Source organism: Lactuca virosa, chromosome 2, assembly GCF_052849685.1.
Source record: "Lactuca virosa cultivar CGN04683 chromosome 2, Lactuca_virosa_CGN04683_v6, whole genome shotgun sequence".
NCBI lineage: Eukaryota > Viridiplantae > Streptophyta > Magnoliopsida > Asterales > Asteraceae > Lactuca > Lactuca virosa.
This window is the reverse complement of record NC_136427.1, coordinates 200,599,278-200,623,029: the sequence shown is the minus strand read 5'-3', so window position 1 is coordinate 200,623,029 and position 23,752 is coordinate 200,599,278. Positions and strand designations below refer to the sequence as shown.

At 43.1% G+C, this 23,752-nt stretch overlaps 1 protein-coding gene and 1 long non-coding RNA gene across 3 annotated transcripts; both read right to left on the bottom strand.

Moving 5' to 3' along the window:
* Positions 1 to 13,728: 13,728 nt before the first annotated feature.
* On the bottom strand, positions 13,729 to 15,182 carry LOC145160007 (uncharacterized). Its single transcript, XR_013737980.1, has 3 exons — positions 14,955 to 15,182; positions 14,179 to 14,230; positions 13,729 to 13,874 (listed from the first exon to the last, which is right to left on the bottom strand). It is a non-coding gene; the product is annotated as an uncharacterized LOC145160007 (long non-coding RNA).
* Positions 15,183 to 16,080: 898 nt separating this feature from the next.
* On the bottom strand, positions 16,081 to 23,451 carry LOC145160006 (cysteine-rich receptor-like protein kinase 44). Of its 2 annotated transcripts, XM_079079065.1 has the most exons (9): positions 23,341 to 23,451; positions 22,423 to 23,188; positions 18,780 to 19,189; positions 18,571 to 18,690; positions 18,219 to 18,328; positions 17,490 to 17,700; positions 17,166 to 17,397; positions 16,939 to 17,092; positions 16,081 to 16,711 (listed from the first exon to the last, which is right to left on the bottom strand). In XM_079079065.1, the coding sequence occupies exons 2-9, from the start codon at positions 22,794 to 22,796 to the stop codon at positions 16,361 to 16,363; spliced, it is 1,962 nt and encodes a 653-aa protein (XP_078935191.1). In that variant the 5' UTR covers positions 22,797 to 23,188; positions 23,341 to 23,451; the 3' UTR covers positions 16,081 to 16,360. The 2 variants fall into 2 exon arrangements, with proteins under 2 accessions (XP_078935191.1, XP_078935190.1); XM_079079064.1 differs by lacking the exon at positions 23,341 to 23,451 and having other exon boundaries at positions 22,423 to 23,315.
* Between the last annotated feature and the right edge of the window lie 301 nt (positions 23,452 to 23,752).

Genomic DNA, 23,752 nt, shown 5'->3' with positions numbered 1-23,752 from the left:
AGAAACAACTCTGGGTACTGCTCGCGCATCTCGGACTCTGGCTCCCAAGTCCACTCGGATCACCTGCGGTGCTCCCAGTGCACCTTAACCAGTCGCACATCCTTGTTCCTTAGGGTCTTGACTTTTCTATCCAAAATTGCTATCGGCCTCTCAATGTAATTCAGGCTAGTATCCACCCGAGTGTCCTCTAAAGGTACCACTGCTGTCTCATCGGCTACACACTTCCTCAAATAGGACATGTGGAAGGTGTTATGAATCTGGCTCAAATCTGCAGGTAGCTCCAACCGATAGGCTACCTTCCCCACTCTGGCAGTCACTCTGAAAGGGTCGTATGTATCTAGGCCCCAACTTTCTCCGCTTCCTGAATCGGATCACCCCTTTCCACGGGGATACCTTCAGGAGAACAAAATCTCCAGCCTGGAACTCTAGCTCGGATCGTCGTTGGTCTGCATAACTCCTCTGGCGACTCTGAGCTGTCAGTAGCCTCTGTATGACCTGCTGAATTTGCTCACTCGTCTTGAGCACTATCTCATTGATACTCATCACTCTCTGCCCCTACCTCTCGCCAACATATGGGAGTCCGACACCTCCTCCCATATAAGAGCTCAAAGGGAGGCATAACAATACTGGAATGGTGGTTGTTGTTATAAGAAAACTCAGGCAAGGGCAAATAGGTGTCCCAACTTCCTCCAAAGTCCATAACACATGCACACAACATGTCTTCAAGCGTCGGAATCATCCGCTCAGTCTGCCCGTCTGTCCGTGGGTGGTATGCGGTACTGAAGTGCAATCGGGTACCCAACTCCTCATGGAACTTCTTCCAGAACCTGGAAGTAAAACGCACATCCCGATCTGACACTATCGATATCGGCACTCCATGTCGTGCCACAACCTCTCTCACATAAATCTCAGCCAATTTCTCTGTAGAAGAGTTGTCACTGATAGCAAGGAAGTGAGCACTCTTCGTCAACCGGTCCACAATCACCCATATCGCGTCAACACCTCGCGCGGTTCTCGGTAGCTTGGTGATAAAATCCATGGGAATATGTTCCCACTTCCACTGGGGAACCTCTAAAGGCTGCAACAAACCATGCGGATGCTGGTGCTCCACCTTAACCTTGCGACAGGTCAAGCACCTCTCAACAACCCATGCCACATCCCTCTTCATACAGGGCCACCAGTAATCTCTCTTCAGATCCAGATACATCTTAGTGGCTCTTGGATGGATCGAGAATCTCGATCTATGTGCCTCCTCCATCAGTATACGCCGAGCTCCACCTGTATAGGGCACCCAAATCCGTCCACGAAAAGTCATGAGCCCCCGACTATCCGTCTCAAACTTAGAAACATGACCGATCACCCGCTCCCTCTTGCGGTTCTCCGGTCTCACGGCCTCCACCTGGGCCTCTCGGATGGTATCTAGGACTGGAGTCATCACCGTCATCCTCATGCACACGTCTCGAATTGGAGCACTCTCTGCTCTATGGCTCAAGGCATCGGCTACCACATTAGCCTTGCCTGGGTGATATAAGATCTCGCAGTCGTAGTCTTTCACTACATCCAACCACCTCCTCTGCCTCATATTCAGGTTGGGGTGATCCATAAGGTACTTCAGACTCTTATGGTATGTGTATATGGTGCACCGGACTCCATATAGATAGTGGTGCCAGATCTTTAGGGCAAACAGCACCGACCCCACTCCAAATCATGGGTGAGATACCTTGTCTCATGAGGCTTCAACTACCTCGATGCATAACCAATCACGTGTCCCCTCTGCATCAACACCGCTCCCATCCCTGATATACATGCATCACAGTAAACTACGAAGTCCTCAACTCCCTCGGGAAGGGCTAACACAGGGGCTTCGCACAATCTCTGGCGAAGAGTCTCAAATGAGGCCTGCTGCTCGGGCCCCCAAGCAAAAGTAACACCCTTCCGGGTCAATCTGGTGAGAGGAATAGCAACCTTGGAGAACTCTATGATAAATCTCCGATAGTAATCGGCCAAACCCAGAAAACTCCTAATCTCGAACGGGGATCTCGGCACCTCCCATCTCATAACTGCCTCAATCTTGGCCAGGTCGACCAGTATCCCATTCTGATTAACGAGATGTCCCAAGAAGTGGACCTCTCGTAACCAGAAATCGCACTTGGAGAATTTGGCATAAAGCCTCTCTGACTTAAATACTCCAAGAATCTCTCTAAGATGCTCCTCATGTTGCTCTCTGGTTCTCGAATACACCAAATGTAACACCCCGAAATACAGGTATATCTCTTTAATCCTTCTTCTTTTCCAAGTTGTCAAAATTGGCCCAAAATAGAAAATGGTGATAAGTGGGTACGTTGGGCGTACTTAAGAGTACGCTGCGCGTACCCATGGGCGTGCCTTTGACGCGGACTCAACCCAGTACGCGGGGCGTACCTTAGTTTATGCTAAGCGTACTGGGCCCAGACTCAAAACCCTAAATGAGACATGAGCACTATAAAAGGGATGTTATGGCCTCCATCCCAGCCACCATTTCCAGAGAGTGAAATCCTAAGAGAGCCAAACCTTCGTTCTAAGCTTGTGAGTGTGTTTTGGGCTTAAAAGTATCATTGTGTGCTTGTGAAGAAAAAGAGAAGGCCATTGTGGAAGCTAGAGTTGGAGTGCAAGCTTTGGATCTGAGCTCTACAGAGGTTGGAGCACCACTTGGAGGTAAAAAGCTCAAAGCATTCCTAGTCTTTTTGGATTTGTGCTTTATGGACCATTTCTAGGGTTTTTGTCCCAAAGGTGGAGACTTTATGAGTAAATGGTCTCCATAAGCCTAGATCTGCCCCATTTCAGTGTATATTGTGTCATAGATCCATAAAAATCCAATCTTGGACGTGAAGAATAAGTCATGCATGAGATAAGGGCGTAATGAGGAAAGAGGAAAGGTGTTTAGAGTGATTAGTGACCTTTACAGCCATGCAAAGGCTTAAAGGTGTCGACTTTATGGATTAAGAGGTATTAGAATGGCCAGATCTGAAATATGAGCTTATGTCTTAACCATTTAAGACCAAAATCATGAAGAGTGTGAAACTGGGACTTACGCTGGGCGTAATCCCAGTACGCGCAGCGTAGGGGGTCGAGCTCCCCGATTCTGTGAAGCCTTCGAGTACGCCCAGCATACAGAGCTGGTACGCGCCGCGTACTCCGGAGGGTTGACTTTCGTTGACTTTTAGGGTTTAGCCAACATTTGGACCTTTGGTCCATTTGAGGGGTAAAATGGTCTTTTACCCTTCTGAGAGAATATAGGGAGGGACTAGTCTAGCCTTTGAGAGCCGTATTAATTAGAGATAATTATTTTGTGTGATTAGGCGGAGGCTAGATCAGTATTTCGAGTTCGAGTTTATCCGGGTTACCCGAGGTGAGTCTTCTCACTATACATTATCTAGAGTGGTATCTATGTGCAGACCGGAAGTTCTTATGTGTTATGTGTATGTTTGAGTTTATGTGCATTGTGATATATGTATGCTATGTGTTATATAGACTGGATCGGAGGGTCCAACGATTTAGACCGGACCGGAGGGTCCAACGAGCTACGAGACTGGAGGGTCCCGTTGAGACACATTGACCGGAGGGTCATACCGAGTTATAGCCTCGAGTGGCTTATGTGTTGTATGTGGTATTTTGGGGAATTCACTAAGCATTTATGCTTACCGTGTTATGTGATATGTGTTTCAGGTACCAGCAAGGATCGCGGGAAGGCGTCGGCATGATCTGTACACACTGGCAGGGGATTATGTTTTGAAATTATGGGATATGTTTTATTGCGATGACATTTGATACATGAGATTTTGAGAATATTATATGAGTTTATTTATGTTTGAAAAATGAAAAATTGTTTTAAAATTTACGTTGTTACAAGTTGGTATCAGAGCCTTGGTTTTGAGGGATTCGGATGCACCTTCGGGCGTATCTGAACTCAAACTGAGGAGTTGAGAAAAATTTTCATAAAAGAAACAATTTTTCTAAAAGAGCAAAAGATTCTTGAGAAAAGCAGAACGGAGCAGTGTGTACGATCAGCCAGCGCCCGAACGGTGATTTCCCAAAATACCCTTACATTATGTGTTATGAGATATTATGTCATATGCTATGCATGCTAGAGTAGGCTAGGTATTCATGGTTAGGACTAGATTGGGCATGATTTGTGATGCCTTAGCCTAGGAGTTACTGCTACTATGAGATACTTCGAGAGTGAGTAGGTAGCAGCAAGGAGCTTATGAGTGGTCAATTGGAGAGTAGCCTGAGTTTAGTGAGATATAGAGTACTTGTGATCTGGGATCCTAGGAGGAGGACTTGGGGTGAATACCGATGCGTTGTGGAAGGTAGTATAGGGCCCGTACTACTGGAAACACCGGATCGGTGAGCAGTCCAAGTAAGAATCCTTAGGGTACTAAAGAACAAGTAGGGTTGAGTATCGAGTGCGAGTATCCTCGAGCAAATCTCTGATTTCTTTTGTGTTGTATTTCAGAGACATCATGGTTGGGACGCGCCACAACCAGGAGGCAGTGGTACCAGCGATGAGGAGATCCATAGGCTGATTCACGAGGAGGTGGCCGCAGCCATACGAGCTGAGATTCCTGAGATGTTTGGGTCTATCAAGACCACTTTGATTGAGACGTTTGACGAGCGGTATGCTTCTCTTACCGAGGCTGCTGTTGTTGCAGCCACCGCAGCCATCGCCGCTGCCAGGCCACAGGGGGGTGAGTCGTTGCTGTACCGAGAGTTCAGCAACACGAAGCCACCAGAGTTTGATGGGACTCAGGATCCGATAGCCGCAATGAGATGGATCTCTGACATTGAGGGATGCTTCTACACCTGTTCTTGTCCGGAGCATCTAAGAGTACGGTTCGCGCTGAACCAGCTTCGCTTGGGAGCGAAGGACAGGTGGAAGTTTGTTACGGCAGACTTCACTCCTGCAGAGATTACATCGGTGACCTGGGAGAGGTTCACCACCATGTTCCGAGATGAGTATGTTCCCCCGGTGGAGAGGGAACGATTGGCGCAGGAGTTCTTGTCCCTCAAGCAGGGGACGGAGTCCGTGACTGTGATTACACGGATGTTTCATGAGAGGGCGTTGTTTTGCCCTGAGCACGTGTCTACCGAGCAGGCACGTATGAGCCGATATCTGAGCATACTGAGGAGGGACATTCGTGAGTTCGTGGCGAACTCAACATACCAGACATTTGCCGAGCTCCAGGCGAATGCCCGGAAGAGGGAGATTGAGCTAGAGACTCAGGCCAGGGAGGAGGCCGAGTCTCAGAGGAGGGATAGGCGGCCGGTACAGTCTCAGCCGGCAGCCAAGCGGGCAAAGCCCGCTGATTCGAGATCTGGAGGTCCGAAGGGCCGCACTTGCGGGAAGTGCGGCAAGAGCCATGATGGGACGTGCAGAGCGGGTGTGTGCTACAAGTGTGGGAAGGAGGGGCATATCGCGAGGGATTGCCCCAAGGGATTTTCGGTTTGCTTTCACTACAACCAGACAGGCCATCGGAAGGCCGAGTGCCCGCAGCTACTTCAGGGATCAGCACAGGGATTTGCACCTGCTGCTAGAGCTACCGACGTCCAGCCAGCGAAGGCCGAGGCACCGAAGGCTCGCGGGAGAGCCTTTCAGTTGACAGCAGAGGAGGTCCGCGCAGCGCCCAATGTCGTGGCTAGTATGTATTATTTTATTTATTTATATTGAGTTTGAGATATTGTGCTTATTCTGTGGTATGCATAGGTACTTTTCTTGTGAGTTCTGTACCTGCTTTGGTGTTATTTGACTCGGGTGCGAGTCGATCTCTCATGTCATTAGCGTTTAGCCAGCACATCAGTACCCGACGAGAGGCGTTGAGTCGACCTCTACGAGTTTCTATAGCTGACGAGCGAGCGGTATATGCTACTGATATGATTCGAGGATATGTACTTGAGATTTTTGGTGTTGAGTTCCCGATAGATCTGGTACCGATTGCGATGGGTGATTTCAGTGTCATCGTGGGCATTGACTGGTTGAGCCGATTTGGAGCTGTTATAGACTGCGAGCGACAGTTGGTGACCATACGAGACCCTAGTGGGGGAGTACTTATGGTGTATGGCGAGGGTACCCGATCTGGGTCAGCATTTTGTTCGGCCGCCAGAGCAAGACAGAGTCTACAGAAGGGCTGTAGAGGGTTTGTAGCCTATGTGATGGATACATGAGTTTCCGCAGAGAGGCCGAGTTCTGTCGGTGAAGTACCGATAGTGCGAGAGTTTCCGGATGTTTTCCCCGAGGAGTTGTCGGGTGTGCCTCCCGAGAGGCAGGTGGAGTTTCGCATCGATTTGATTCCGAGGGCAGCACCTATTGCCCAGGCACCCTATCGCCTTGCGCCACTGGAGATGCAGGAGTTATCCTCGCAGCTTCAGAAGCTATTGGGGAAGGGATTCATCCGACCGAGTAGCTCGCCGTGGGGAGCGCCGATCCTTTTTGTCAAGAAAAAGGATGGTTCACACCGAATGTGCATTGATTACCGGGAGTTGAACAAATTAACGGTCAAGAACCGTTATCCATTGCCGAGGATCGACGATCTGTTCAATCAATTGCAAGGTGCGTCTTGGTTTTCCAAGATAGACTTGAGGTCTGGATATCACCAGATGAGGGTGCCTGATGAGGATATCCAGAAGACAGCTTTTAGGACTCGTTGTGGGCATTATGAGTTCGTGGTGATGCCTTTTGGGCTCACCAATGCACCAGCGGTGTTCATGGACCTCATGAACCGAGTATGCAGGCCGATGTTGGATCGATCGGTGATTGTGTTCATCGACGACATTCTAGTGTATTCGAGGACCAGAGAGCAGCATGAGGAGCACGTGAGGGAGATCCTTGGAGTATTGAGATCAGAGAGTCTTTATGACAAATTCTCCAAGTGTGATTTCTGGTTACGAGAAGTCCAGTTCCTGGGACATCTCGTTAATCAGAATGGGATATTGGTCGATCCGCCAAGATTGAAGCTGTCATGAGTTCGGAGGTGCCGATATCCCCCACCGAGATCAGGAGTTTTCTGGGGTTGGCCGGCTACTATCGGAGATTTATCCGGGATTTCTCCAAGATTGTCGTTCCCCTCACCAGATTAACCCGAAAGAGCGTTGCTTTTTCTTGGGGACCAGAGCAGCAGACCTCGTTTGAGACTCTTCGCCAGAGACTATACGAAGCCCCAGTGTTAGCCCTTCCGGAGGGAATGGAGGATTTTGTGGTTTACTGTGATGCGTCTATATCGGGGTTGGATGCGGTGCTCATGCAGAGGGGGCACGTGATAGCATATGCATTGAGGCAGTTGAAACCTCATGAGACGAGGTATCCCACCTACGATTTGGAGTTGGGGCAGTAGTGTTCGCCCTCAAGATATGGCGCCATTATCTGTATGGGGTTCGGTGTACTGTATACACGAACCACAAGAGTTTGAAGTATCTGATGGATCAGCCCAACCTAAACATGCGTCAGAGGAGATGGTTGGATGTGGTAAAGGATTATGACTGTGAGATCCTGTACCACCCGGGCAAGGCTAACGTGGTAGCCGATGCTCTGAGCCGTAGGGCGGAGAGCGCCCCGATTCGAGATACATGCATGAGGATGATGGTGATGACTCTGGTATTAGATACCATCCGAGAGGCCTAGGCAGAGGCTGTGATACCAGAGAACCTCAAGAGAGAGTGGGTGGTTGGGCAGGTATCCAAGTTCGTGACGGATAGCCGAGGGCTGAGGACCTTTCGAGGTCGGATATGGGTACCTTATACGGGCGGGGCCCGTAGCACTCTAATGGAGGAGGCGCATAGATCGAGATTCTCGATCCATCCCGGGGCCACTAAGATGTATTTGGACCTGAAGAGAGACTACTGGTGGCCCTGTATGAAGAGGGATGTTGCATGGGTAGTAGAGAGGTTCTTGACATGTCGTCGAGTTAAGGCCGAGCACCAGCGTTCGCATGGCAAGTTACAACCATTAGAGATTCCCCAGTGGAAGTGGGAACAGATTTCTATGGATTTTATCACCAAATTGCCGAGGACCGCGAGGGTTGTCGATGCAATTTGGGTGATTATGGATCGACTGACGAAGAGCGCTCACTTCCTTGCTATCAGTGAGAGCTCTTCTGCAGAGAGACTGGCAGAGATGTATGTGAGAGACGTGGTGTCGCGGATGGAGTGCCGATCTCGATTGTGTCAGACCGAGATGTACGTTTTACTTCCAGGTTCTAGAAGAAGTTTCATGAGGAGTTGGGTACGAGATTGCACTTCAGTACTGCTTATCACCCACAAACGGACGGGCAGAGCGAGCGGACGATACAGATGCTCGAGGACATGCTTCGGTGGAAGTTGGGACACATATCTACCTTTGGCTGAGTTTTCTTACAACAACAGCCACCATTCGAGTATTGGTATGCCTCCCTTTGAGCTTCTTTATCGGAGGAGGTGTCGGACCCCCATCTGTTGGGGAGAGGTGGGGCAGCGAGTGATGGGTAGCACTGAGATAGTGCTTAAGACGACTGAGCAGATACAGCAGGTCAGACAGAGGTTACTGACAGCCCAGAGCCGTCATAAGAGTTATGCGGATAGGCGGCGGTCTGAGCTCGAGTTCCAGGTTGGAGATTTCGTACTCCTGAAGGTATCTCCTTGGAAAGGAGTGATCCGATTCAGGAAGAGGGGCAAGCTGGGGCCCCGATACATTGGTCCGTTCAGGGTGAGCGCGAGGGTGGGTAAGGTAGCATATCATCTGGAGCTACCCGAGGAGTTGAGTCAGATCCGTGATACCTTCCACGTATCCCAGTTGAGGAAGTGTATAGCCGATGAGACGGCGGTTGTGCCGGTAGAGGATATTCAGGTGGATGCGAGTCTGAATTACATTGAGAGGCCAATCGCGATCTTGGATCGGAAGATCAAGGTTCTGAGGAACAAGGAGGTGCCTCTGGTTCAGGTCCAGTGGCAACATCGGAAAGGGTCCGAGCTGACTTGGGAGTCGGAGTCGGAGATGCGGGAGCAGCATCCGGATTTGTTCGTGGCATGAGACTTCGGGAGCGAAGTCTGGTTCTAGTGGGGGAGAATTGTAACACCCCGAAATGCAGGTATATCTCTTTAATCCTTCTTCTTTTCCAAGTTGTCAAAATTGGCCCAAAATAGAAAATGGTGATAAGTGGGTACGCTGGGCGTACTTAAGACTACGCTGCGCGTACCCATGGGCGTGCCTTTGACGCAGACTCAACCCAGTACGCGGGGCGTACCTTAGTTTACGCTAACCGTACTAGGCCCAGACTCAAAACCGTAAATGAGACACGAGCACTATAAAAGGGATGCTATGGCCTCCATCCCAGCCACCATTTCCAGAGAGTGAAACCCTAAGAGAGCCAAACCTTCGTTCTAAGCTTGTGAGTGTGTTTTGGGATTAAAAGTATCATTGTATGCTTGTGAAGAAAAAGAGAAGGCCATTGTGGAAGCTAGAGTTGGAGTGCAAGCTTTGGATCTGAGCTCTACAGAGGTTGGAGCACCACTTGGAGGTAAAAAGCTCAAAGCTTTCCTAGTCTTTTTGGATTTGTGCTTTATGGACCATTTCTAGGGTTTTTGTCCCAAAGGTGGAGACTTTATGAGTAAATGGTCTCCATAAGCCTAGATCTGCCCCATTTTAGTGTATATTGTGTCATATATCCATAAAAATCCAATCTTGGACGTGAAGATTAAGTCATGCATGAGATAAGGGCTTAATGAGGAAAGAGGAAAGGTGTTTAGAGTGATTAGTGACCTTTACAGCCATGCAAAGGCTTAAAGGTTTCGACTTTATGGATTAAGAGGTATTAGAATGGCCAGATCTGAAATATGAACTTATTTCTTAACCATTAAAGACCAAAATCATGAAGAGTTTGAAATCGGGACTTATGTTGGGCGTAATCCCAGTACGCGCAGCGTAGGGGGTCGAGCTCCCCGATTCTGTGAAGCCTTCGAGTACGCCCAACGTACAGAGCTGGTACGCACCGCGTACTCCGGAGGGTTGACTTTCGTTGACTTTTAGGGTTTAGCCAACATTTGGACCTTTGGGTCATTTGAGGAGTAAAATGGTCTTTTACCCTTCTGAGAGAATATAGGTAGGGACTAGTCTAGCCTTTGAGAGCCGTATTAATTAGAGATAATTATTTTGTGTGATTAGGCGGAGGCTAGATCAGTATTTCGAGTTCAAGTTTATCCGAGTTACCCGAGGTGAGTCTTCTCACTATACACTACCTAGAGTGGTATCTATGTGTAGACCGGAAGGTCTTATGTGTTATGTGTATGTTTGAGTTTATGTGCATTGTGATATATGTATGCTATGTGTTATATAGACAGGACCGGAGGGTCCAACGATTTAGACCGGACCGGAGGGTCCAACGAGCTAGACCGGACTGGAGGGTCCAACGAGCTACGTGACTGGAGGGTCCCGCTGAGACACATTGACCGGAGGGTCATACCGAGTTTTAGCCTCGAGTGGCTTATGTGTTGTATGTGGTATTTTGGGGAACTCACTAAGCATTTATGCTGACCGTGTTAAGTGATATGTGTTTCGGGTACCAGCGAGGATCGCGGGAAGGCGCCGGCATGATCTGTACACACTGGCAGGGGATTATGTTTTGAGATTCTGGGATATGTTTTATTGCGATGACATTTGATACATGAGATTTTGAGAATATTATATGAGTTTATTTATGTTTGAAAAATGAAAAATTGTTTTAAATGTTACGTTGTTACACCAAAATATTGTCGATGAAAATGATCACCGATCGATCCAACATAGGCCGGCACACCTAGTTCATGAGGTCCATGAACGCCGCCGGTGCGTTGGTGAGCCCGAAAGGCATCACCACAAACTCGTAGTGCCCATAACGAGTCCTAAAATCCGTCTTATGGATATCCTCCTCGCAAACTCTCATCTGATGATATCCACATCTCAAATCAATCTTGGAGAACCAAGACGCCCCCGACAACTGATCGAACAAATCGTCGATCCTCGGAAGTGGATAACGGTTCTTGACCGTCAGCTTGTTCAACTCCTGGTAATCACTACACATACGATGTGAACCATCCTTTTTCTTGACGAAAAGGATCGGTGCTCCCCACGGTGAGCTACTCGGTCTGATGAAACCTTTCCCCAGCAGCTCCTGGAGCTGTAAGGATAACTCCTACATCTCTGGTGGCGCAAGGCGATAAGGTGCCTTGGCAATAGGTGCCGCGCCCGGACCCAAATCAATCTGAAATTCTACTTGCCTCTCGGGAGGCACACCCGGAAATTCCTCGGGAAAAACATTCGGGAACTCTCACACTATCGGAACCTCGGAGATAGAACTCGGCCTCTCTGTAGCAACCCGCGTATCCATCACATACGCCAAAAAGCCCATACAACCCTGTTGTAGACTCTGTCTCGCTCTGGCAGCAGAGCAGAAAGCTGATCCAGATCTGGTACCCTCGCCATACACCGTAAGCACTCCCCCACTAGGGTCTCGTATGGTCACCATCTAACGCTAACATTCAATCACAACTCCAAACCGACTCAACCAATCTATGCCCACTATGACACATACATCACCCATGGCTATCGACACCAGATCTATCGGAAACTCAACACCAAAAATCTCTAGTACACATCCTCGGAATACATCAGTAGTGAAAACCGCATGCTCGTCGGCTATAGAAATCCTCAGAGGTCGACTCAACGCCTCACGTCGGATATTGATGTGACGACTAAAGGCTAAAGACACGAAGAAAAGTACCTATATACAACACAATATAAGCAAAGCAAATATCAAAATAACAGGAATAAGGAAATACGTACCTGCCACGACATCAGGTGCTGCGCGGACCTCCTCCGCTGTCAGTTAAAAAGCTCTCTTGCGAGCCTTTGGTGCCTCGACCTTCGCTGGTCGGCTATCAGTAGCTCGTAAAGCAGCATGAGCGGAACCATGGGCTAATCTCTGAGTGAGCTGAGGGCACCCGGCCTTCCGATGGCCGGTCTAGTTGTAGTGAAAGCAGACTGCAAACCCCTTGGGGCAATCCCTCGCCAGGTGCCCCTCTTTGCCACATTTGTAGCAAATCCCTGCCCGAAACGATCCCTCGTGACTCTTGCCGCACTTGTCATAACTGCGGCCCTTCTGCCCCCAACCCTCGTATCAGTGGGCTTTGCCCGCTTCGTCGCCGGCTGCGACTACACTGGTCTCCGGTCTCTCCCTTGAGACTCCCCCTCCTCCTAGCCTATAACTCTAGCTTAATCTCCCTGCGCCTGGAATTGGTCTGAAGCTCAGCCAATGTCTGGTATGACGAGTTCACCACAAACTCTCGTATATCCCTCCTCAGTATGCTCAGATATCGGCTCACACGTGCCTGCTCAGTAGACACGTACTCAAGGAAAAGCAGCGCCCTCTCATGGAACATCCTCGTGATCTCGATCACAGTTTCTGTCTTCTGTTTGAGAGACAGAAACTCCTGGGCTAACCGTTCCTTCTCCACCTGAGGAACATACTTATCTCGGAACAGTTGTGTAAACCTCTCCCATGTCACTACAGCATGATCTGCAGGAGTAAAGCTGGTAGTCACAAACTTCCACCAGTCCTTCGCTCCCAAGCAAAGCAGGTTCAGTGCAAACCGAACTCTCAAGTGCTCAGGGAATGAACATGTGTAAAAAAATCCCTCAATGTCGTAGATCCATCACATAGCAGTAATCGGATCCGGTGTCCCATCAAACTCTGGTGGCTTCGTGTTGCTGAAATCCCGGAACAACAACGAGTCACCCCCTATGGTCTCGAAGCAGCTAGTGTTGCGGTGGCTGCGGCATCAGCAGCCTCAGTAACAGCAACATAGCGCTCATCGAAGGTCTCAATCAACGTGGTCTTAATAGACCCAAACATCTCTGGTATCTTCTCTCGGATAGTTGTGCCCACCTCAGCATGGATGATCTTGTGGATCTCCTCGTCACTGGTACCACTGGTGCCCTCGGGGTTATGGCATGTACCCACCATAATGTCTCTGAAACACAACACGAAAATAATCAGAGACTCATTCGAGCATACTCACACTCGATTTTCCGCCCCTACATGCTCTTTAGTATCCTAAGGATTCTTACTTGGGCTGCATACAGATCCAGTGTTTTCAGTAGTACGGGCCCAATACTACCTTCCACACCAACTTGTAGTCATCCCAAGTCCTCCTCCTAGGATCCTAATTCACAGTACTCTATCCCTCAGGGATATCCAACTACTCTCTCGGTAGGCCCCTCATATGCTCATCTAGGTATCTCTCCTAGATTATCCCTCAACTCAGAACTCTCTCTCTCTCTAAGTGATTTCCTGCTAAATACTCCTACACAGTATATACTCTGGTAGCAGCAACTCCTAGGTTAAGGCATCATAAATCAAGCAACACTAGCCCTAAATATGAAATACCTAGCCTATCATCTAGCATGCATCCCTAACATCTCATAAATATCTCATAACACAAATAAGTAAGGGTATTTTGGGAAATCACCGTTCGGGCTCTGACTGATTGTACACACTGCTCTAACTCGTTTCCTGTTAAAACTCTTGCACGTTTTTAGAAAAATCATTTCTTTTTGAAAAATTTTCTAAAATTCTCAGTTTGAGTCCAGACACACCCGAAGGTATATCCGAATCCCTCAAACCAAGGCTTTGATACCAACTTGTAACATCGTAAATTTTCAAACAAATTTTTCACATAATTCTCATTATCACATTCCAAAAACCACAAGTATCAAATTGCCAAAACACAAATGTCAATAATCGTTTGATAAAATCCATGATCCACAAAACCTAAACTCCATCTCAAGTGTGCGTACAATCTAGCCAGCGCCTTCCCGCGATCCTGAGAAGTACCTGAAACACATATCACATAACACGGTAAGCACGAAGCTTAGTGAGTTCCCCAAAATACCACACATATCTCAATAGCCTCTCATGGCTATATCTCAAATAAGACCCTTTGGTCAATGTGTCTCAGTGGGACCCTCCGGTCCCACAACTCGGGTGGACCCTCCGGTCCTAATTCAGTAAGCTTAGAATAATACACAGCATAAATCACAAAGACATAATGTAGGATATCACAATACTCAATATAAGCACATAAGACCCTCCGGTCACACAAATTACCACTCAAGGTAAGTATAGTGAGAAGACTCACCTCGTAAGCAAGAAAATGAATCTCGTACACGAAACACCGATCTAGCCTCCGCCTAACACATACGATAATTATCTCTAATTAACACTTAAATCACAACTCTAAATAAACCAAGCTATTTTCTCTCTTTAAATCTCTTGGAATGGATAAAAGACCATTTTACCCCTCCATGGTCTCCCTATTCTCTGTCTTGACCAACCCTAAAGTCAACAGAAGTCAACACTTGAGTCAACAGTCCTTATTGACCCGACTCGTCGAGTGCACCTATGTGACTCGCCGAGTCCCCTTGTTCCTTCAGAGAAGTCGCAAAAACCAAATCTAACTCGTCGAGTTATCTCATCAACTCGCCGAGTTACTCATGTCCAGACTCATCGGGGAAAACCCTAGCCGACTCGTCGAGTCAGCCCATTGACTCGGCGAGTCCATTCAGTCTACATTCTCATTCAGACGTTTTAAGGCAGATCTACAACTCCAAACTCTAGATGTATCATCCCAAGGCTCGAATGTCACGTAAAGATGCAAGCTTTACGTTCATGCATGGAATATTAGGCTCATAATGCCAATACAAGCTCCAACAAGGGTTAGATGCACAAGAGCTTGCCTCTAGCTCAATAAAGCTTGGGTCTTTGGACTGACAAGGCCTCCTACAGTCCAAATCTGAGGTTCCAACCTCAAACCATGCTCAAATGACTCAATGACACAAGATGGATGGGAGAAAACCCTAAAAACTCCCTAAACCAAGATCTCATAAGGAAATGATCAAGTTAGCATCTTTTTACCTCCAACTGAAGCAAATCTCTGAAGAATCTCTGGATCCAAAAGCCTCCTCTTGATCCAAGCTTTGATGCTCCTCACTTCTCCTCCAAAAGTGCACTAAAACCACAAGATTAGCCTCTCTCTTTCTCTCTTAGCTCACTAACACGATTAGGGTTTAACACAGGGGGATTGGGTGGCTGGTGAGGCGGAAATGAGGGCTTAAGGCCCTTTAAATAGGCACAAACCCGAAGATTTAGGGTTTCCTCACACAGCGCCAACTCGGCGAGTCGGCTCTCTGACTCGTCGAGTTGGTCATTAAACCCACGTGGCCAGCCCGACTCTACTCGACGAGTTGGGCATCCAACTCGGCGAGTCACTCAGTCAACCCTAAAAATATAAATAAATAAATATTATACCTGGGAGTTGGGATGTTACATATTTATTAATATTCAGTTAAGTCACATTTATTGTCTAATAATATAAAATAAAATATCATTAATACAAATATAATGGATTACACGTCACAATGTTATGTCAAATACAAAGTAATAAACAATTCAAATTTACCAAAATTTTGTTTAGAAAATGCAAAATAGATAACTAGAAAATAAAGTTTGTGACAAAAAAGATCCAATCTTCACGAACATCTTCAATATCACCCTTCATATATGTAATTTTTCCACTCCAAACATTGTCTACTAGGCATCAAATTCAAAGGTTACCTCATTCATGTCGACCGGTAGATCTTCAAACAAAGTCGTGTTCTCTTTCTGCTTTCTCCTTGAGCACACTGGTATATAACAATCAAATCAAATGTGGTGGGTGCACCATAAACTAGTAAGAAAAGGTGGTTTGAACCAGGAAAATGGGAGGAAATCAATAGAAGAGGAGTAAATTAAAAGACGGCTGAGTTTTTTTTCAAGATGACACACAAATATGAGAAGGGTATCAATTGTTTTCTTTAAATTTTGCTATGGCGTTTAATTACGACGTAAGTGTTTGTGTGTCGTAATTGTTTTTCAAAAGATGAAATAATTTTTATAATAAAAAATGTTTGTCGGAAATCCTTAAGATTTCATGAAGCAGGACATAATATTTATGACTGACGTTTTTGATGTCATAAAACCAGTGTGAGTTGTAATTCGTCTATCATTAAAAGCCTTTTCTAGTATTGTATTCACTTGATTTCTTATAAAAAGCATTGAATTTGATTAACTCAAAAGTAAGTATATCGTAAAGATACTCATTGACGACTTTCTGCAGAGAAAGCAAGGAAAATGACGTGGAGGATTCTGTTTCATTCAGACAAATAGTAATAGTAGGCTGCCTGGTGTATGTTTTTTTTAAACCGCATAAAAACCTCACCATCATCAACCCTGAATCCTTGATTTATTGATCTTTGCAACATTCATCCGTTTCTCCATTACATCTACTTTGGCATTCCTCTTTCACTACGTAGCTTCTCATTTGCCTCTAATATTTCCTTTTGGTTTTTGCGAACATTATCAACAACAATGGAATTCTTTAAAGAGCCAATATGAATCCTCCTTTCATGATTGTGCACATAAGTAGGTCTGGTTAGCTCTCTTTTCCCCAATGATTGGCCATCCTGAAGCATCAAAACGACCTCCGACATGGTTGGTCTCTTCGAAGCTGGTGATTGGGTGCACAACAAAGCAATCTCAATGATCTTCATCACATGTTCTTGCTGGTGTTGGTTCAAGTCCAATGTGACATCAATGAATTTCATATGTGTTTTCTTCTCATATGACTTCCATGCCTGTTCACCCAATCATATCAAAAAAATTAAGAGTTCAGTAACTATATTACAAAGAACGTAAAATCTACTAACGCATGTTTGTTTGTATCTTATTTTTATCTTTTTTTCTCCTCATATGTACTGCACCTCGCTCCAATGTAATATTTTTTGTTTCTTATTAATCTGATCTTGTCATTCTCTAAACCGAACAACTAAATATGAGAAAAGGTATTAATATTGCATCTCACATCTTCCAGTAGGTAGTCGGAGGATGATTTGTCAGATTTCACTTCAGTACTCCTTCGTCCACTAATGATTTCAAGAATCACGACTCCAAAGCTGTAAGTGTCAACTTTATCCGATAAAACACCTTGAAGTGCATATTCTGGCGCTGTGTAACCCCTGACATTGTATTTCATAGTAAAAATAAAAGAACTTAATTATACACAAACAATAGTTGTATCAACAGTCTTACAATGTCCCAGCGAACTTGGTGCTAACATGAGTTTCATCCTCAGGTAGAAACCTTGCCAGACCAAAATCTGCTATCTTTGGTTTAAAATCATCAGTAAGAAGAATGTTGTTTGATTTAATATCTCTGTGAATGATTTTGACATGAAATTCGTTGTGTAGATGAGCAAGACCCCTGGCTATCCCAAATATTATTTCATATCGTTGGTTCCAGTCCAGAGTTCCCCTTTCAGAACCTTCATTATGAACATATATTAGCATACCAAGTGTTTCTAAATATTGAATTTTCACATGAATAATTATCAGTAGTTTTTCAACACCAACTTACCCCATAAGAATCGATCAAGGCTTCCATTTGGCATATATTCCAGGACTAGAAGTAGATCAGATCCTTCACTGGACCATCCAAGGAGACGTAGAAGATTTCGATGATGAACGTCACTTATAAGCTTAACTTCATTCTCAAATTCTTCTTTTACTCTAGCATGTTGTACATGAAGTTTCTTTACTGCCACAACATTGTTATCATCAAGGGTTGCCTATAATAAACCATTCAAGAGTTTACTTCAATAAGTGAATAATAAGGAATTTATATCCCCAATTTGTTTGTAGAAAATGAATATCTAAAGTTAATTTGATAGGTTAACCTATAGGTATTAACTTATAGTACGAAATCTGGGAATATCACAATTGAGAAATTAAATATCCTCCTGCCATTTTCTTTCTCTTATTTATATTCCTATCAATGTGAATCAGTGAGAAGTGTCATATTTGAATAATATTAATTATATTTTAATACATTTGTCATCATTTCAAATGGGTAGGAGGATAAGTTGGAAGAAAAGTAGAAGAATATTTAAGTAACATTTATATCTTAAATATTTGTCATTCAACTACATTGCTTATAAATGAATCTTCAATGACTAAGAAGTTTATAGATCTAATGAAATGTAATTCATGAGAAATTGTTTGTGTTTCCTGGAAAATAAATATCTATATGTTGAAACCAAATTGAAATCAATAATATCATTCGGATACGAAAATTCTATTTTATTACCTTGAATACTTCACCAAAACCTCCTTTCCCTAGAATATTCTCTTCCCCAAAATTATTGGTAGCCAGCTGCAGATCTTTATAATTGTAATGTACTGCACCCTTCAAATCTTCTGCATTCATGGCATAACATGGTCGACATGTATACAGATAGAGTTTATCGTTATAATTATTATAAAACTAAATAAAATATTATGATAAGAACTATATCCTGAAAAACAACAAATGATCAATAATTCCACATGATGAGCCACATCACGCACCAACCCGGTCAACCAGGTGTTGATAGCCTCATGGTCGGAAGAAGACAAATACAAATGTCTCATAAATACACATAACACATATATACAATCACCTTGCTCAATCTCTTTAGCCTTCTTCCGTTTTCGATACACTAACCACATGACAAGGATTGTTAAAAACAAAGCTATGCCAGCAATGGTTCCAGCAATTATGGGTACCTCACTTGAATGCCCTATCATATAATCAAACAGAAGTTATAAACCCAGGAAGTCTGGATCGGCGGAATTGATTGTTTCAAGAAATTGAAAGAAGTGGACTCACCTTTTAAGACACTTGAGATATCTGTTGTCTGGTTGTTATTGAAAAATGGAGTCGTTGAATACCTTGCAAAACAGCCCATGTCGAAAAACCATCCTTCTGTTCTTGGAAGACAATTATTTAATTCGTTATATGCTGCATTCATGCAATTTTGACATGCGATTTTATTTCCAACACACTGTCCAATCGCATTCACTGTTGCATTATCACTTGCGATTTCCCTTGTCAATGCTACATAGAAATTAGATGCTTTTGGAGTAGCATCTCTAATATCCGTTAGCAAGTCATCTACAACTCCTTCAAAAGTTGTAATCGGCTGTGATGCTGACTGATTACCACATCGTGAAGATGGTGTGCCAGTCCCATCCTGGACCACATTTGGGTTATTATAGAAGTCAGCAAAGTCTTCGTACCTTAACAAGAGATGACATAGAAGATTTAGAACTTCTTTTTCCAAAGCTTCTTTAGATTGATATGAAATGATAATTAAAATTACTTCCAAAAAATAATAAATTATGTGTTGAAGAATTGTGATTTTCAATAATCACTTCGAAGGAGTGACACGATGGATTTGAGGATCAATCCACAATCCGCTTAGGCCATCTCCAATGGATTAAACCCATGGAGAGTTTAATGAAATGCCAAATAGGAGAGAGAATACTTCAACTCTACCTTCCCTCTCATCAATATTATATTTAAATTTATTCTATTGAACTCTTATACAACTCCCATTGGAGATGGCCTTAGTCTGGGGGTTGGTTTGTTAATTTCCTGTTGCAGACCACTCCGTCCTGCTGTGAGGACCGATATGTTTTTCCTTGCTTTGGTCCGCCTACACAGTTGTATTGTACTTTGAAAACCATCCCCAACTCGGAAACTTTGGTTGGATTTCTCTATTGTTTATGTATTAATCAATTAGAGGCACCCCAAAGGGTTTAGATCATTTAGATGAGCGATGGATTTGAGAGAATATAGAGTTTAAGTGTGATATTTGGAGTGTTTTTTATAAATATGATGATAAACAAAGGAAACTAGAACAATCATGAACACAAGTATATTTGAATGGAAACCGTTGCAGGAAAAACCACTAGGAAAAAGAACTTGTACGTATAAAATTGTCAGTGGGAAGAAGGGGTTATATGCAGGGACGGACCCAGGATTTCGTAGTAGGTGTTGCCGGTGGCACGTAGGTGTTGCCGGTGGCACATTTTTCCTTTTACGTAGTGGCACAAATATAAAAAAAACGAAAAATTCGAAATTGTTTACACTGTATCCGAAAAAATAAGGGGTTGCCGGTGCCACTATGGGCACCATAGTGGAACCGTCCCTGGTTATATGAGTATAAAGTCGATCATCAGAAAAGAGGATATAAATAAATGATGAAAAAACTATCACTAGAAATGCTTTATTTTTAGCCTTTTTACAAAAGAATCTTAAAGATCCGAAAACTCCTAAATAGAACGAAATAATGTCATAGAACTAGTAAACGTGGAAAACAAGTAATCAACAACCCAACCAATGGAAATTCGGCTACGCAGCCATAATTCCAAAAACGCTGCCTTAACAGAAAATATTTTTCATGCAACGGCAACACTTATGCCAAAGTGTTGCATTAACACGAAAAAGTTCGACGATAGAATTTAGATCATACTTCAATAATGTTTTAACTTCCCATAACAAATATTTGTGCTTTTTATTTGAGGGGATCCGAAAACACATTGTAATTTTGTTAAGTCCGTAGTTGGTATTGTAGGTTTTGTTTGACTTACCAATTAGTCAAAAAGTTTTTAAATCAAATAAAGGAAGCTTGGCTATTGCAATTGTTAAAAGAAAGAGTATGTTTAACTTTTCTATGAAAGTTATAGGTCTAAATATAATGTTGTTTCGTATTAGGTTCAGTTGTCTGATTCGAGTTTCATTTCTCTCTATCTAGCATAAATCAACCATTTTAACCTTCTTTCTTGTTTCGTCTCATTTCCTGTACAAACACAGGTTTCAATCACAATTTAAGAACAACAAAATTGATATTAAATCAAAAAAGTGGATTTTTGATCGAAAAGTGGTGTTAAACATGTAAGATATATGTGAAGTGCAAGATTGTCTATCCAAAAGAGCCCTTACGGATAGAAGAAGACCCCAACATATACATATACATAAGGAATTGTGTAGCATCAGTGTGTGATACACTAACACTTCCCCTTAGAGATTGAGGCTTGATGAGGTCAGACAATGATGTGTTAAGCCATGGGGGTACGGACGCCAACTCTGATAGTATGCGAAATATATGTGGAGTCCAAGACTGTCTCTCCAAAAGAGCCTTTATAGAGAGAGCGAAGACTCCAACATATAGAGAGATATAAGGGATCATGTCGCATCAATGTGGGATATACTAACAAAACATAGTTGTTTGATAGTGTTTCCAAGGGAACAATGGTTGGTTGAAGATTGAACTGGGTTTTCATTAAAGTTTCGATCAAGATCAAGGATTATAAAATATTACAATTTCATATTCACATCAGGGAATTGGTCGAGTTCCTCATTTTTGGGAAAATTTCGGTATATAATATCATTAAAGGCAAGTTTAACTCCATTTATTTTCATTAAACTTTATTTTTTCTGTCGTTTTTTCATTAACCGATTCATTTTTGGTACCTCTCTACAAAGATACTTTGTTTTGAGGTGGAGCTTCAAAGTACACACACAAGGTGTTTAATAAAAGTCCTCAAAGAGCTCCAATTGGTGTTCATGAGGTTCATGAAAATAGGTTCATGTGTTTTTAAGTGGGTGTGTGGGAAAGTTCTTTAGTGAAACGTAGCAACAATCTACATTAGTTTTGTCGAATAGAAAACGGTTCCCCAAGTGATGATCAAGAAGTTTACCGAGAAAAATAGCTTAAACGTATACCAAATCGAAGTTGAAATATTGTTGAACAACAAGGTGTTTGGATTCCGTTTTTCAGTGAGAGGCTAACAAGTGTAGATGAGGCCAGGTTATAAGAAGCAAGAAAAGGATCATTCTACGATATTGTTATCAATTTCAAATGAGGTACATTATGAAGTTACCGATGAAGAGAGTGCATTAGATTTATAGGAAAAGATTGAGCCATTATATATGACTAAATATTTAACAAATAAGCTTTTGTTAAAAAAAAATTAATTACATTGAGGATGAAGAAGCATTCTCTCTTGAAAGATCATTTATATGAGTTTAACTCAATCTTAATCGATTTGAATAATGTTAAAGGCAAAAATTTAAGACCAGTAAGGATAAATGACACTTCGATCTTTAAATACCATTTAGATGAGTTGATCAAACTCAATCTTGATGGAATTCTATATAGTATAAAAGATATTATAAAATACTAGAGATATTTTTTCATCAAAATAATGCATAAAAGTATAATATTGGATTATTGTTTTGCAAGGCATAGAGAGATAGTGTACGTATATGATGCTCGCATGGTTGCTTGTATGTATATCACCATGTAATTGAGTAGGATAATATGTAGGAAAGGTAAGAGGATATTTAATTTCTCTTATTACAATGATCACTTGCGCGTGTAGCAAGTGAAACAATTTAATTTGTGCTCTGACAACAGCTCTACTAAATTAGTTAAGCATACAATTGTAAATATAGTAGACTTTACCTGATAAAGCAGTTATCGAAGAGTGTGTAAGCACCATTGCCAGCTGTGCATTTGACCAGTACAGATACGCCAGCATCAAAACAAGCCACACACTGATCTTTCGATAGGTAATTCCTGCACTGGACTGCTGCGTAGACCGTGTCCCCAGCACTTAAATCCTGTGCTCTTGCAGAAAGTACTCCTTCATTCATTAATTGCATTCTAAGTTCAGCAAAGGTAGAGTTACGATTCTTGATGAAATTTGTAGGATGTATCGGAGCAATACTACCACAGAACGATTGGAGAGGAATGTTAGTGTTGTTATCATGGTCGTTTGACTGTGAAATTCCTGGGTCAATCAACAAAAACACAAGAAACACAACAAAGACAACCATCGCCCACTCAACGTGAGAAGCCAGAACAATTTCAGAAGAATAAGGAGGATCGAGGAAGTTGCCTAACGAGTGCTGATCAAAGCCAAGTGAATTGATTTTGACCAAACTTTGTCACCAATAAACTCAAATGATGTATAATTGCTGGGACCATATGATAATTGATATATAGATGACTATATAACTCGAACAAAGACGACTATAATAACCCAAACAAAGAAAGTCGTGGTACCCATATTTTAGTTGTTTAATCTCCACGCCTAATAATACACCGAAGAGAACTTACAACTGACTTCAGAATTATAAGTATGAAGACCGTTGATTTTTCAACGCTAGATAATGATTACCCTCGTAGCTTTTTATCGACTCCACTCGTATGAACAATTCTGAGAAGACTTCACATGTATATACGATGAATATAGTTACTAGTATATACTTTTAAAATAAAATTTTAGTGAAATAGTGTATACTGGAATTGGAGTCTCGAAAGTCTTACAAACCGGAGACTGATGGGTGTTTTTTATGATGATGGGTCACTTCAGCTTACCTGTATAGGCGTTCAATAATGGTTGGCGGGGATGTATATGTATGTTCTGTTCCTGTATTCTTTCTTGCGTTGTCCCAGGGGCAAGGATCCAAATTATTACTGTAAATTGAATTAGGGTGTTTGAAAACATAGAAGTATAATTTAAATTTCCGAAATTTCTGATATTTATCAGATCGATTATTCTGATTCGGGAACGAATAGTATTTTTAATTTATTTTTTTGGATATTTTAGAATATAGATATTCTGATATCTGAAAAATTATTTATTAATTATTATTTTTAATATATTTTAATTTTGAAATATAATAGATTGGGAAAATTAAGGGTTTGAATGTAATTTAATGACTTGCTTATGTGTTTTACTTTTAAATTATTTTTTGATGAGTTTTTTATTCTAAATACTTAATAATCA

Coding starts and splice junctions, on each gene's coding strand:
- LOC145160006 (XM_079079065.1), bottom strand. CDS start 22,796: ATGGTTGTCTTTGTTGTGTTTCTTGTGTTTTTGTTGATTGACCCAGGA. Junction 19,190..22,422: donor TTCGATAACTGCTTTATCAG/GTAAAGTCTACT, acceptor TCTCTTGTTAAG/GTACGAAGACTTTGCTGACT. Junction 18,329..18,570: donor GGCTAAAGAGATTGAGCAAG/GTGATTGTATAT, acceptor CCATGAATGCAG/AAGATTTGAAGGGTGCAGTA.